Here is a 13778-nt window from a genome sequence, read left to right on the forward strand (position 1 = left end):
AGCTCTCTGAATTTCTATTGTCTTCTAAACTTACTCCGGGACTGGGTGATATTGCTCTGGGGTTTGAACTTTTCTCTGGAAAACACTGGTGAACATAAATGCAATTTATTCACAGCATAAATTTAAAACCCTTGGAGCTTAAGCACTTATACTGTACAATGTTACACCACTTCAAAATGTTTCTTGCAGCCTTGCCCATCCATGCTCTTCTGAGAGCAACTGGTATGCTTTAGAGCATTTGTAACTCCTAAGAGACAGGGTCATGCATAATGCTAAGCTAGCATTGGCCTCTTGCCCTCAAAAATAAAAAAACAATCGGCTTCCCCTAGTATCCATTTTCCAGCCATGGTCCTGTATGTGCCATGAGCTCTTTACGGATTAGGAAGATGCGGTTAAAATGTTCTGATAATTGCACAGAGTGCAAGGCAGATCCCGCACATGCTCATCACTGCCGCCTCCCCCGCCCAAAACTACAAAGCTCATTTGGGTTCAACTGGACATTCACTGCAACTGAAGAGTCCCATCCCCTGCCCCTCAAAAGAAACAGTGCCGGGAACTTTTTAAATGCTCTTTTTAAAACCGTATTTGCTGAATGTAAATAAGTTGCCGAACTGTTTCCTCCAACATTTTCAACAGGGACCAGATGATGGGTTCATGTGTCAGGGAGTCACACGAACCATGTTGTGTCTTGGTTTAAAGTTTTGTCGATTAAAAACTGCCTCTTTCTTGTAAGAGACAGAGATGCCCCCTCACTCTGGCCACTCAGAGGAAACTTCCACAGCAGCGTGTTGTATGTTCTGAGATGGCGTGACCAGGCTGGTGAGAAAACGTGACCAGAAAGATGAGGCCACGTGGCCTCTTATGTGTGTCCTACGTCTGTGTGGTGCTTTTTGTGCCTTTTGAGTCTCACCATATTCTAAACCTGAGCTTTTTGAGGACCCGGACTTTTGGGCTCTGTGTCCTTGGGTACCCAAAGGCTAATCAACCTGAATCAAAGAGAACCTGAGGACAAAGGCCCCCGGACTCTTCCTGCCCCTACTCTGCATACGAGGATGTCAACGATGACACGTTGGAGGGACGCTCCCGAGGTTCCGAGAGAGGTCAGTGGGAAGGCCGCTGTGGGTGTGCCTCTCAGTGCCTCGGCTCTGCCGAGAGTGAGTTCAAAGGCCTCCTCTCCCTCCTCGTGGCTCGCTGTCACCCCTGCCCACTGCGCTGCGGCTCCGGAGGCCTCTGTCCCTCTGTCTCCGGGCTGCTCATCTCTGGCCAGAAATGGCTGTGTTGGTTCGTGCTCCGGTTTCCCGCACAGCCCAGGTGCCGGCAGCTGGAGCCCTAACTCAGAAGCGGTGGGACTAAGAAACATGAACAAGGCATCACGGACGGGAGGCGGAGGTAGCTGTTTATACCCCAGACCAGAGGGTCCCAGAGGATAGGGACGGGGGCCGATTCATCCTTGTCTGAAACAGACGCGCAAACGGACAAAGTGAAAGTCCTCAAAAGCCACTTGCTCTCCGTGAGTCCATTTGTCTGTTCATCATCGACCTGCTGAGGACCAGGAACCCCTCCCAGCATCTTCCAAGCAGGATCCCCCTGAATCCTCAAGGTGGCCCCCCATGGTCCAGGTAGACACTGGAAGGGACGTCCGCCACGATGTGCTGCCCGGGGCACGTCACCTTTTCGGCCTCCTCCCCACAGCCCAGGACCCCAGCTCCGTCATGAAGAAAACATCAGGCAGGCCCAGGCGGAGGGACGCTCCCCCCACCCCCCAGCCAGTCCTCCTCCCAAGTGTCAGGGAAATTCTGAGAAGCGGTCCCCACCCAGGGGAGCCTCAGGAGACACAACAGTGGACTGCGATGTGGTGTTCTGTGTGAGGTCCTGGACCCGGAGGGGAAGACTAGGAGAAAGCTGGTGAAATCGGAATGAACTGTGGGGTTTAGTTAATTGTAGTTTACCCATGTTGGCTCAGAGCTGCCACAAAGACGCCCCAGAAATGCAAGGCGTGAAAAACAAGGGAAAGTGGGTAAAGACTCGTGGGGACTCTCTGCATTGTCTTCGCAATTTGTCTGTAAATCTGAAACTATTTAAAATTTTAAAACAGCACTTAAATTAGAAAACTTGCTTAAATAAATAACCCTTTAAAGTTGGCACTGTTAATCGCCCCAGTGTGAAGGTGAGAGATCCAACCAGAGGCGTTAAAACTCATTGTCTCCTAACCCACGTGGCACTCCAGCAACTTCTCAGCCCCTGCCTTAAAGAGGCTCCTGTATACACCACGGAGGAAACCTTCCCAGGGCTCCTGAGAATTAGACCATGAAAGGAGACCTTGAAGGGATAGTTCCCCTGCTTGGAAGCTTGGGGAACTGGAGGGGAAGACAGCGAGTGAGTCGATGAGGTCTGGGAGCTCAGAGGAATGGACTCGCCTGAGCCGTCCCAGGGAAAACACAGCAAGACTGATTCAGACGGATGTTCAGAGACCTCCTCAGAACCCCTGTGAGTCTTGGATGTCTGAGTAGGTTGAAAAATGATTCCAGTTTCGTGGGGCCTGGGTGGCAGGAAGTTATCCAGAGTAACCTCTCACACCATCAAGACACCAAACTTTCTGCCTCTCTGCAAAGTCCAAGACCCACAGCTGCTTCCAATTGGGGAAAGCAAACTTTCCTTCCGGAGCACCACACTCTCACACGTCCCCACAGCTGGCTCTTCAAAGCCCAGCTCCCTCGCCCCGGTGCAGAGAGGAAACATCCACCTTTTCCCCCTCTGAGACCCAAGCTCCCTTCCGCCTTCTCTCCTTATTGCTCGGCAGCTTTTCGGAGTCCTCAGCGGCCTCCAGCATTATCCACGGGGATTTCTCGGAAGATGCCCTTGCTTCTGGTGTTGGCACCTTCCCACCGAATCTCCCCCCAAAACATTCAGGTTTATAAACTTCTAGTGCAGTCAAAATACACCACGGACGGCAATGGAACCTGTGGGTTCTGTGTCCCAGCATCCATGCCCCTTTTCTCCTGTAACAGCCTGGGCTAAGCTCGGTCCCCACCGGCCAGCTCTCTACCCCAAGGTTCTGATGGGAGAGGCCCCACCTTCCTCATCACAGTTCCACTGAATGAGGGGCTCAGGGAAAGGGAAGATGGACCAAGCGGATGTGCCTGGGATTTTTGTCACCAGCAGATAAGAGTCCTGAGTGCTTGTTGACACAAAGGAAAGTCCCCTCGGATGGACCCCGGGCGGCTTCCATGGCTTCAGACCAGTGGCTGTTGTGCAGGCTTAGCAAAATGTCCTGCTTCTTTGACTCTCAAGAGTGCCCCCCATTGGCCAATGAATTATATGACCACAGGACTCAGGAGACCACGCTCCCCTGAGGAAGTCAGCCTCAACTGTGTGTTTCACTTTCCTTTGTATCCACCACTTTCTTCTCGGTTCTACACCAACACATTAGGGCTTCTTGCTTATTTTTATAAAAACGTGGGCATCCTATGAACACTCTTACGCTAAACTTGGTCTCCCTTCCCCAGCATACTTGTCAACCACTCATTCTTTTTAATATGGTGGAATCTGTATTGAATGGACGTACTGTGGTCATTTAATTTCTACTTGTTGGTGGACACTTTTGCTACATTCTCATAAAAATGCCTTGGGGCACTTGTCAGTGTATTTTTGTAGGACAAAGGTCAAGATGTGGGCATGTCACTTGAAAGGGAAAACGTGCTATGACCACACTGTGGACGGACCCCAGTTGGCTCCACCTTCGCTCACCTTGAACGTGGCTCTCTGTGGTCCCGCACCCGATGGTCCCTTGAGGCTTGTTCTGTGAGAAGTGAGCAGAGAGCTCATGTTTAATGAACACCTCTGTGCGTCAGGCTCTGATACCCCTCTTAGCATGAAGCAGGAACAGTTACTACCCCCATTTTACAGATGAGAAAACGGAAGCTCAGGAAAAGTCAGTAATGTGCCCCGAATTATAGAACTGATACCTGAAAAAAAAATGGATTTGGCTCTATTCCTGCCTGACTTTCAAGCCTGTGCTCGGAACCCCTTCCTCCCCTTCCCGCGGCTCTTTGTAGATGAGTAGATGGCCGGCTGGGTTGGGGGTGGACGGATGGACTGCTTCCATGGGAATCGATTAGACATCAGAGCCTTTGCTGCGGGGTTGGATATGAATTTCTCTGCATCTGGTTTGAGTTATTATGAAACCAGGATCAGCTTGATATTTTTCCTGCTACATCCTGGAGGACAGTGTTTATTTGCTTTTATTCATTTGTTTTCTTTTTCTATCAGCTTTAGCCACTAAATCCTCCTCAGCATAACCTTCTGGATTTTCCCAAAATTGCACAGGAAAAGGAGGCTTTAGTGTGTCCTAAGCTGTCGGCTCTGTAGGGTGAGGTAGGCGGCCTCACAGGCAGATGGGCACATCCAAGGTCTTTGCCTTTGGGGCTATTTTGTCCACAGACTCCTGGCTTCCCAGGGAAAACACATATCTAGATGTGGAGAAAAGGCAACCCATCTATACACTTAGTGGTAATGAAAATTGGTACAGCCACTATGGAAAACAGTATGGAGGTTTCTCAAAAAACTAAAAATAGAACTACCATATGACCCAGCAATCCCACCCCTGGGCATATAACTGGAGAAAACTCTAACTTGAAAAGATACATGCACCCCAGTGTTCACAACAGGGCTGTTTACAACTGCCAAGATATGGGAGCAACTTAAACGTCCATGGACAGATGACTGGATAAAGAAGTCGTATATTTATACAATGGAATATACCTCAGCCATAAAAAAGAATAAAATAATGTCATTCGAAGCAACATAGAGGGAACTGGAGATTATCATACTAAGTGAAGTAAGCCTGACAGAGAAAGACAAACATCACGTGATATCACTTATACATGGAATCTAAAAACATGACACAAATGGATTTATTTATAAAACAGAAACAGACTCACAGACATAGAAAACAAACTGATGGTTACCGGGGGAAAGGGATGGGGAGGGGTAAATTAGGAGTCTGGGATTTGCAGATGTAAACTACTATATATAAAATAGATAAACAACAACGTCCTACTGTATAGCACAGGGAACTATATTCAATACCTTGTAATAACCTATAATGATAAAGAATATGAAAAAGAATATATATATATATATATATATATATATATATATGGATATATATATATATGGATAACTGAATCACTATGCTGTACACCAGAAGCTAACACAACATTGTAAGTCAACTACACTTCAATAAAAAAAGATGTGATACCCAGATACACACAATGGAATATTACTCAGCCATCAAAAAGCATGAAATGCTTTTTGCCACCTGCAGCAACATGGATGGACTTGGAGGGCATTATGATAAGTGAAATAAGTTGGACGGAGAAAGACAAATACTGTATGATATCACTTATATATGGAATCTAAAAAATACAGCAAACTAGTGAATATAACAAAAAACAAGCAGACTCAGATATAGAGAGCAAACTAGTTGCTCTCAGTGGGGAGAGGGGAGGGAGGAGGGGCAGTAGAGGGGCAGGCGATTAAGGCGTCGAAACTACTATGTATAAAATAGGTTACAAGGGTGTGTTGTCCAACACAGGGAACATAGCCGATATTTTATAATAACTGTACATGGAGTATAACTTTTTAAAATGTTGGATCACTATATGATACACCTGTAACTTACATAATGTTGTCCATCAACTATACTTCAATAAAAATACAAGAAATAAAAATAAAAATAAAATAAAAGCGAGTCATGTCCTCCAGCTCAGCGGCCACCATGTCTCAGACCCTGGTCCCACACCCACACACTGTGGGAAACAGTGAAAGGCGTGATGGACGAACTCGGTCTTGCTATCCTTTCGCCATTGCTTGCCTCCCTGTGGCCTCCGATAAGGACTTCTCTTAGAACTTCTGGGCTACTGCGTGGCAGGCAGGGCAGGTGGGCCTCACCGCAATCACTAGTGTCATCTTAGCATAGCTAAAGGAGGAGGTGAGTCAAGTCAGAGGGGTGAGGGGAGGAAGGTTCTACAGCCAGGAAGGATGCCCACATCTCCCACCCAAATCCCTTGTCTGTTGGGAGGGTAGCACTGACCAATTTAGCAAAAGCATCAAGGCTATGACACTTATAAAAGGTTCATCTGGTAAACCACAACCACACTCCCCCACCCCCACTGCCCACCCCCGGGTTTCAAATTTGACCTTCTAAAATGTCAGCTAATCCAGCAGATTCCCATGCACAAACACACTGGAGACATTCATAATGTCATCACGGGGGGTTCAGGCAACCAGGAAACTGGGCAGGTGTAAGCAGGTAGGGCCACCCCATTTACCATTACGCATGAGTTAGAAGTGATGGGTGTAATGAACACTCAGCAACATGGATAGATCTTGACAATATAGGACTTAATGAAAAAATCAAGGAACAGAACAAGATACATCATAAGACCACTCATGTAAATAGAAAATAAAATCACATTTATCTAGGGTGATATAAATCAGAATAGTGGTTACCTTGGGGCAATGTGGGGGCAGTAATTGACTGAAAGGCGTGAGAGAGGCTTCCAGGTGCTGGAGGTCTTCTGTATCTTAGTCTCAGTGGTGGCCGTGGTATAGACATATGTGAGACCCATCAAGCAGTACACTTAAGATGTGTATGTATGTGTGTACATGCATACAAAGGAATAATACATATTTTGCAAAAGTACCAACAGATTGATTAATACATCTGTATGGTGGTCAATGGGGCTGAGGGAATAGGGAGCAGAGTAGGGTGGTGAAAGACAACGGACGGCCAGAGGGATGCGTGGATGGATGGATGGATTAAAAGAAAGATAAATAGTTGGATGGATGGGTGGACAGAAGGATGGATAGGTGGATGGATGGGTGGACAGAAGGATGGATAGGTGGATGGATGGGTGGATGATATATGGGTAGATAAATGGACGGATGATGGATGAATGGATGGATAAATTGATAGATAAAGCTAGTTGGTGGGGAGGGGTAATGTTACTGTTCTTGACCTACCCTAGTAGGCACGTTCTAAGCTGCAGACATCAGAAGCTGACTCCAGCTAACTTGAGCATGGAAGAAATTGATCAGAAGGACACTGGTTAGCTCACAGAACTAGTAATGATGTTGATGAATCAGGCTCAGAAAACAGGCCAGTCCAAAGGGTACAGAGAAGCCACTGTGGTCTTGCCACAGAGACCATGATCTAAATGCTGCAGCTGGCTTTGCCCCCGGCACACAGAACTCCACTGTCAGGTCCTAAGCGAGCTCTAATGGTCCTGAAGCCTTTGCCTGCCTCCCTGGAGATTCAGAGTCCTGGGGGAGAGAATATGATTGGCCAAGCAAGGACAGAGGCCTGAGCCAGAGTCACTGGGGCTGGGGAGAAGGATGAACATCTCTGTCGCCCTTTGGCTCCTGGAAGGACAGAGGAAGACCACACTTGGGGGTTTCCAGCAAAGAGAGCAGGCTTCCCCTGCTGGGCACCCACTGCTGCCTCCCTGGTCTGACCGAGCTGGGGAGGGGGGGAGCGGGGAGGAACAGGTCTCAGATTCGGTGTGGGAGGCCAGTTCCGCTCGCAAGACCAAAGTGCCAAGCCTTGCAGGAGTTGGAGCAAAAGTAGCAGAGATGAAGGGAAGGGTGGCAGTGGGCTCGGAGCGTGTGATGTTATCAGGGACTTGTCATCCCTGGTTGTTGGGAGGGTGACCATCTATCCTAGTTTGCCCAGGACTGAGGGGAATCCTGGGACACTGGGCTTTCCGCCCTAAAACTGGGAAAGTTCCAGGCAAACTGAGACAAGCTGGTCATCGTAGCAAACATCTCTATCCCGTGAGGGATGGGAGAACAGAGCTCGGGAAGGCTCAGACGGGATCACTCCCCAGAGCTGGGCCTGTGTCCCTGCATTCTCAAAGGCACATTCTGAAAAAGTTTGATGGAATTTGGGAATGCAATAAAAAAATGCTAAATATGAATGACTCCCCCCCCCCCCCGAGTGAAATGAAGTCAAATCCCCGGGCAGTGTTGCCAATTCCACCCAGGGCAAAACTCCATTCCGCGCAGCTATCAAGGCTGAACCCACAGAGTGTAAGGCAGGGTCTGGTAAACTGTAAAGCAATGTGCCAATGTAAATACAATATTATTTTCCTTCTGGTTTGTGAAGGTCCCTTGTGGTATTGATGATTTTTTGTATGACGAAGATCTATGCTTTCTCCGCGCTGAATTAATAATTTAGTTATGCTAGTAAAACATAGAAATTCAGTTGCCAACATCTTAAAAACAATCTTATTTCTTCCCATAAATTCTAATGGCACTGGGTTTTTTTCCCTCTTCTTTTTTCCTTTCTAACTGGCAAATGGGAATGGATTCATTGCAAAGTCTTGGCACAGTTTGAGCCAAAAAGAGCAAATGGTCCATGGATTTAAAAAAAAAAAAAAAGGTGTGGAAATATTCCTCTGCTTTTGCTTGGCCTCAGCGTGTACCCCCAGCTACAAGTCGTTTGAATCAACTGCCCACCTTTTCGGTCAAATCATGAGAGGCCTGTGCCCATGCGGCGTTTGCACCCATCTCCCTCAGATGTGTGTGTTTGGTTTGTTCTCCGCAAGTGTGCCTAGAGGGCTGGCCCGTCACAACATGAGCCAAGGAAGGGGAGAGCTGTTCTGATGAATAGATTTCTAAAGCTCTCCACATGATCAGACAGACTCTTCTTTGTGAGTGACTTCTAGTCCCCGGAGCTGTTCTAGAATGAGGATTCAGTGACCAAAAAATGTTCAGATTCTTCATAAATGTTTTCCAAAGCTTTGAATCTCTCTTCCAATGGGCTCTCTTGGTCCCTCCCTCCCTCCATCCATTTCTGTGAGCACTGAGATGAACTGGCCCTTGGAGGGTGGGGCGGGATCATCTCCATAACAGAAGGATGTCACACTACTTCATGGCTCTCCCACCTGCCCCAAGAGCCCTCTTGTGTCTGACTCTCTTCCGGGTTCTCTGTGCAAGGGGTGGTGGTGGGAAGGACACAGACTCTGGGGCCAGACAGCTGGGTCTAAATGCTAGCCCTACTGCTCTTAACTGTGTGGCCCCAGGCAAGTTTCTTAACCTTTTTTGTGCCTCAGCTTCCTTATCTGTAAAATGGGAATGGAAACAGTGCTTCCTGGTGGGTTGTCATGGAGGTGAAGTGACTTATCACAGTGGTGCTCACGGTGGGGCTTGGGGTTCCCCGGATCCTTCCAAGGGGGTTGACACCATTTTCACAGAAATACAAAGATGTTACTGGCTTTTTATACTCAGATTCTCTTAGGAGCACACAGCGGAATTTTCCAGAGACTGCATGGAGTGTGATAGGACAACAGACAATAAAAGAGACGTGCAAAAAATGGGAAACATTGCCCTTCTTGTTGCTAAACGTTTGGTTTGGAGAATGTGGCTGTTTTCTATGTAAAGCTGTGTAACAGGTTTATTATTACTATTTTTAAATGAATTAATAAATCATTGTAAATGTTTTCAGTTTTAATTTATAATATGATAAATATTGATCGCCATCTTGTAATAGAGATTTTGTGCCCAAAGCTCTTTAGGGTTCTCGGTCATTTTTAAGAGCGTCAAAAAGTCCTGGGACCAGAGCAGCTGGCCATAGATGAAAGGCTTTCATTTAATGCGAGAAAGCTGAGAGGTGGTTTTTACTGTCCCTGTTGTACAGAAGGAGAAACTGAGGCACAGAGAAGACTCAAACCAGAGTCAGAGCAGAGGCCGACCCAGGCCTTGGTTTGTGTGGGCCCAAAGCCGGTGCATGCAGCCAGACACTGCAGGTTTTCCCGTTTAATCCTGTTTTACCTGGTGACCAGCTGACTCTGACTCTGCATACGTCAGGCACTCTGGAAAAGCTCACTGAGTGAATGAATAACTGAATGAGCCTTCCAGCTCACATGATAGAACAGAATGCATCTTATTCTGAGCCTACCACATGGCAGGCCCCCTGCTGGGGCTGAAACACATTTCCCCTGGGGAAGAAACAAGTCTGCTCTGAGCTCAGAATCTTGGAGGTCCAGCACAGGTGGACCCACAGTGGCTATGCATATGCAAATCAGCAATCCCTGGTGAGCCGGTTTATTATTTGTTTGTTTGTTTGTTTTTTTTTTTTTTGGCGGTGGGGGTGGTGTCTCTTCTCCATGCAAGCAAGACTTCCTTGTCCGGAGAAATCATCATCTGTTTGGATAATCAACCCAATCACAGAAAACTTATCTTCTGTTTGCATACTGGAGGAAAACTCTAGAAGCTTAACAGAAGAGGATTTTTCAAACTTGAATGCTAAAGAATTCGTATTCTACTCAGCCATTAAAAAATAAAATAAAATAATGCTATTTGCAGCAACATGGATGGACCTGGAGATTGTCATTCTGAGTGAAGTAAGCCAGAAAGAGAAAGAAAAATACCATATGATATCACTCATTTGTGGACTCTGAAAAAAAAAAAAGACACAAATGAACTTATTTACAGAACAGATCCACAGACATAGAAAACAAACTTATGGTTACCAGGAGACCATGGGAAGGGATAAAGCGGGAGTTTGAGATTTGCAGATACTAACTACTATATATAAAATAGATAAACAACAAAATTCCTCTGAATAGCATAGGGAACTATAGTCAATATCTTATAGTAACCTATAATGAAAAGAATATGAAAAGGAATATGTGTATGTACATGTATGATTGAAACATTATGCTGTGCACCAGAAACTGTCACAACATTGTAGACTAACAATGTAACCAAGAGTAAGTAAATAATAATAATGTAAACAATAATTAATTAATTAAAATAATTCATATTAATTTGGAAAAGCCTCCCTGAGCTGTCCTTCATCTTATCTCGGCATTTGGTGAACCCCTGAAATATCATTTAAATACAGACACACTCTGCCTTTTGTCTCTCTGACTGTCAGGGTGGAAAATGGCTGAATGCATGCAGAGGTACTTCATATTCCAGGCAGATCTGAAGTCTATTCAGGCCAGAGCTATTGAAAGGAGAAAAAGATTTCAACAGAGAGCTGACAAGGTGGGGCCCTTACAGACGGGGGCTTTTCACCCCCACCGTGCACACCTGTGATACTAATTGCACCATTTTACGGGGTGATGTGGTTCTGCTCGCGGGCATCCACACACGGGGTCGCGGCTCCCCATCCACCCGGGTTCTCCCCTCGGTTACACCAGGTGTCATTTGAAACTCACATGTATGTAACTGAAAGCAGCATTTCCTCCCGCTGCACATGAAACCACCCAGCAGGGACCACAGGGTGCTTAATAATATAGCTCCCCCCACCAGCTCCTCGGTTTAGGGTAGAAGTCAGTTAGATTTCCACCTTTAAGTTCCCTGCTGCTCCAAAGCATATTATTTTATTCACTCTGTCAGTAATTTCCAACAATCTGGTTATAAAATCAAAGTACAATCTGTGGGGTTTTTTTTCCCCTCCATCCATCCTCCCATAGGCTCTTTCTCCCTCAGATGAAATAGTGATGAAATCTGCACAGCAAGGTTCTGATCCTTCTTTGTCCGTTGCCCTGGCATGTTCCTGCATCTATGGGTCTCTCCTGGCAGAGAACTGTGACTTCTCCAGCTCCAGACGTGACCCACAGGAGGGGCCTGCAGCTCTGCCTTCTTTGCTACTTGTGAAAATTGAGTTGTCACAGCGCTGGAAGTTGATGGTCATTTCTAATCCCCGCCCCCTTGGCGGGAAGCCCTTAGCTTTGGGTCAGCCGCACAAGCCAAGGGAGCTGCCGGGACGGCTGAGGCAGCGAGCCCATCTTTGTGACCCAGATGCTGCGTGTTGCCATGAAGCCACCGGTGGCTTAAGGTGTTACATGTTCTTCATTCTCAACAGTTTCCTTCATTAAAGACCAAGATGCACCTTCTGTTCCCAGGCTGCCAGCCCTGAAGTGTTATCTTCTGACACTTTGAAGACAGCACATTTTGAAGCACTTTTCCCCTGATGCGTTCCTTGTTGGATGTGAACCATTTTCATTAGCACCAAATAAAAGACGACTCATCTACACTGACCCAGGAATTGGTTTTTTTAATTGGATTATCTCCATGGGGGAGAGCTTCAGCCACTAATGGAAAAGGTTAAGACTTTTCAAACTTTAAATCTATGGGAAATGAGAATTGAGGCAGCCGAACAAAACAAAGGAGCCCCAGTGGGTGCAGTGTTCTGAGTGAGTCCTGAGCAAGACCACAAATTGGTACAGGCTGTTCCTCTTCAAGCCAAAAACAGGCTTGTTTTTCAAATTCTTCTCCACCATTCTCTCTGCATGAAGAGAGAATGAGAGAGAGAGAGCTTCCAAATAGGAATCTAAGCTTCTGGAATTTTATAAGGTCCCAATTCATTCCATGTCTATTCCTATTTAAGTCAGAAGAGAAACACCTCACTCCGTGAGACTCTCATAAGGCGCCGCGCTGGGCAGCAGACACCTGGAGTCGTCTGGACACCACAGTGACTTTCCTTCTTTTCTTTCATTGCTGCGTTCAGATGAATCTAAAACCTGCGAGATGATTCAAGCCATCTACTCCTTCACTAGAGGGTTTACGAACTGCAGTTCTCAAACCTTGTGGTCGACTTGCCCTTTAAGTATTTTGTTTCAAAGCTTAGACGATCACACTGAGATGAGTGGTTGTGGAAACGACCATGGTCAGGTTAACCCAGATGCTGAGACAAAACCCTAAGCGGGTCCGTGTGGAATATTGTGCAGCTCCCCACAGCTCCCCCTTGAGTCCCCTGAAAGACGCTGTTTTAATCTTAGGTACCTCCCTTTCTCAAGAACAACGTGACCCTTGCAGACAGTGGTGTGCATTTACATCTTAAGCCAATTCCCAGCATTCCAGTCCCAGAAGAACCCCCTTCCTAAGAGCCCCCAAGCATGGTGTGCATGTGTTGGTCACAGTGTTTAGGATAAAAGCATCCTCCTTAACTCCGCCCATAAAATCCTCCAGACCTGGCCCCGTCCCTGTAGCCTCACTTCTGCTCCTCGGCGCACACATCCATCCCCCACTGTGCCGGGGCCACACCACTGACCTCTCAGCTCCCTCCACCTGCAACATCTGTTTCCCTCTCCTCCCAATTCATCTTTCAGCTTTCAGGCTAAAGGGCCCCCGATTCTGTTGGTTCCCCCAATTATTTTCTCTCTTCTCACCTGGGATGGCCCCTTGTCAGCATTTGACAAATTGCTAACAAATAACGTGTAATGTTTTGTTTAATGACATCTTTTCTACCAGACTGTGCCTGGCAGATGGCAGGTGCTCAATAAATATTTGTTGGATGCACGGAGGTAAGGGAGGGAGGAAGAATAGAGGGAGGATGGACGGGAGGGAGGGAGGATGGGTGTGCCTGCAGTGGAACCTCCCTGTGGTGGACTCTGACGTGCCATCAGATCCCCTCTAGTGAAGGCCTGTTGCCCCAGTGGCTGGAAGCGCAGTCAGCAGGCATCGTTGGTCCCTTCCAGGACTGTCTCCACTGCAGAGAGCTGCCTCCCGAAGGTCACGCCCCTTCCTCAGAGCATCCTATGTGTTGGCCAAGGCTGTCATTGTCTGCATTAGAGTTCAATTTCTCCCTCTGCCCAGCCTGCTTTCCCATTCTCCTTGGCACAGGTGTGGACCTCAAGGGCACTCCCAGAGAGACCTCTGGCACACCGAACTCTGCTTCTAGGGAAAGCCAGCCTGAGACTTTCACAAACCTCTCCTTGCAAATGGATGCCCCCTAAAGGCTAGGAGAGACCAATCCCTAAAAC

At 47.1% G+C, this 13778-nt stretch overlaps 1 protein-coding gene across 2 annotated transcripts in view; it reads right to left on the minus strand.

Annotated features, from left to right (window-relative positions):
• Nucleotides 1-13778, minus strand: part of ZNF831 (zinc finger protein 831) — a 120306-nt gene that overhangs the window by 19077 nt on the left and 87451 nt on the right. For both annotated transcript variants that reach the window (XM_064496956.1, XM_064496957.1), the window contains one exon: nt 3748-3799. In XM_064496956.1, the coding sequence (XP_064353026.1) occupies nt 3748-3799 (52 nt within the window). The remainder of the gene's footprint in view (nt 1-3747; nt 3800-13778) is intronic.

The sequence above is a fragment of the Camelus dromedarius genome, chromosome 18 (assembly GCF_036321535.1).
Source record: "Camelus dromedarius isolate mCamDro1 chromosome 18, mCamDro1.pat, whole genome shotgun sequence".
Taxonomy (NCBI): Eukaryota; Metazoa; Chordata; class Mammalia; order Artiodactyla; family Camelidae; genus Camelus; species Camelus dromedarius.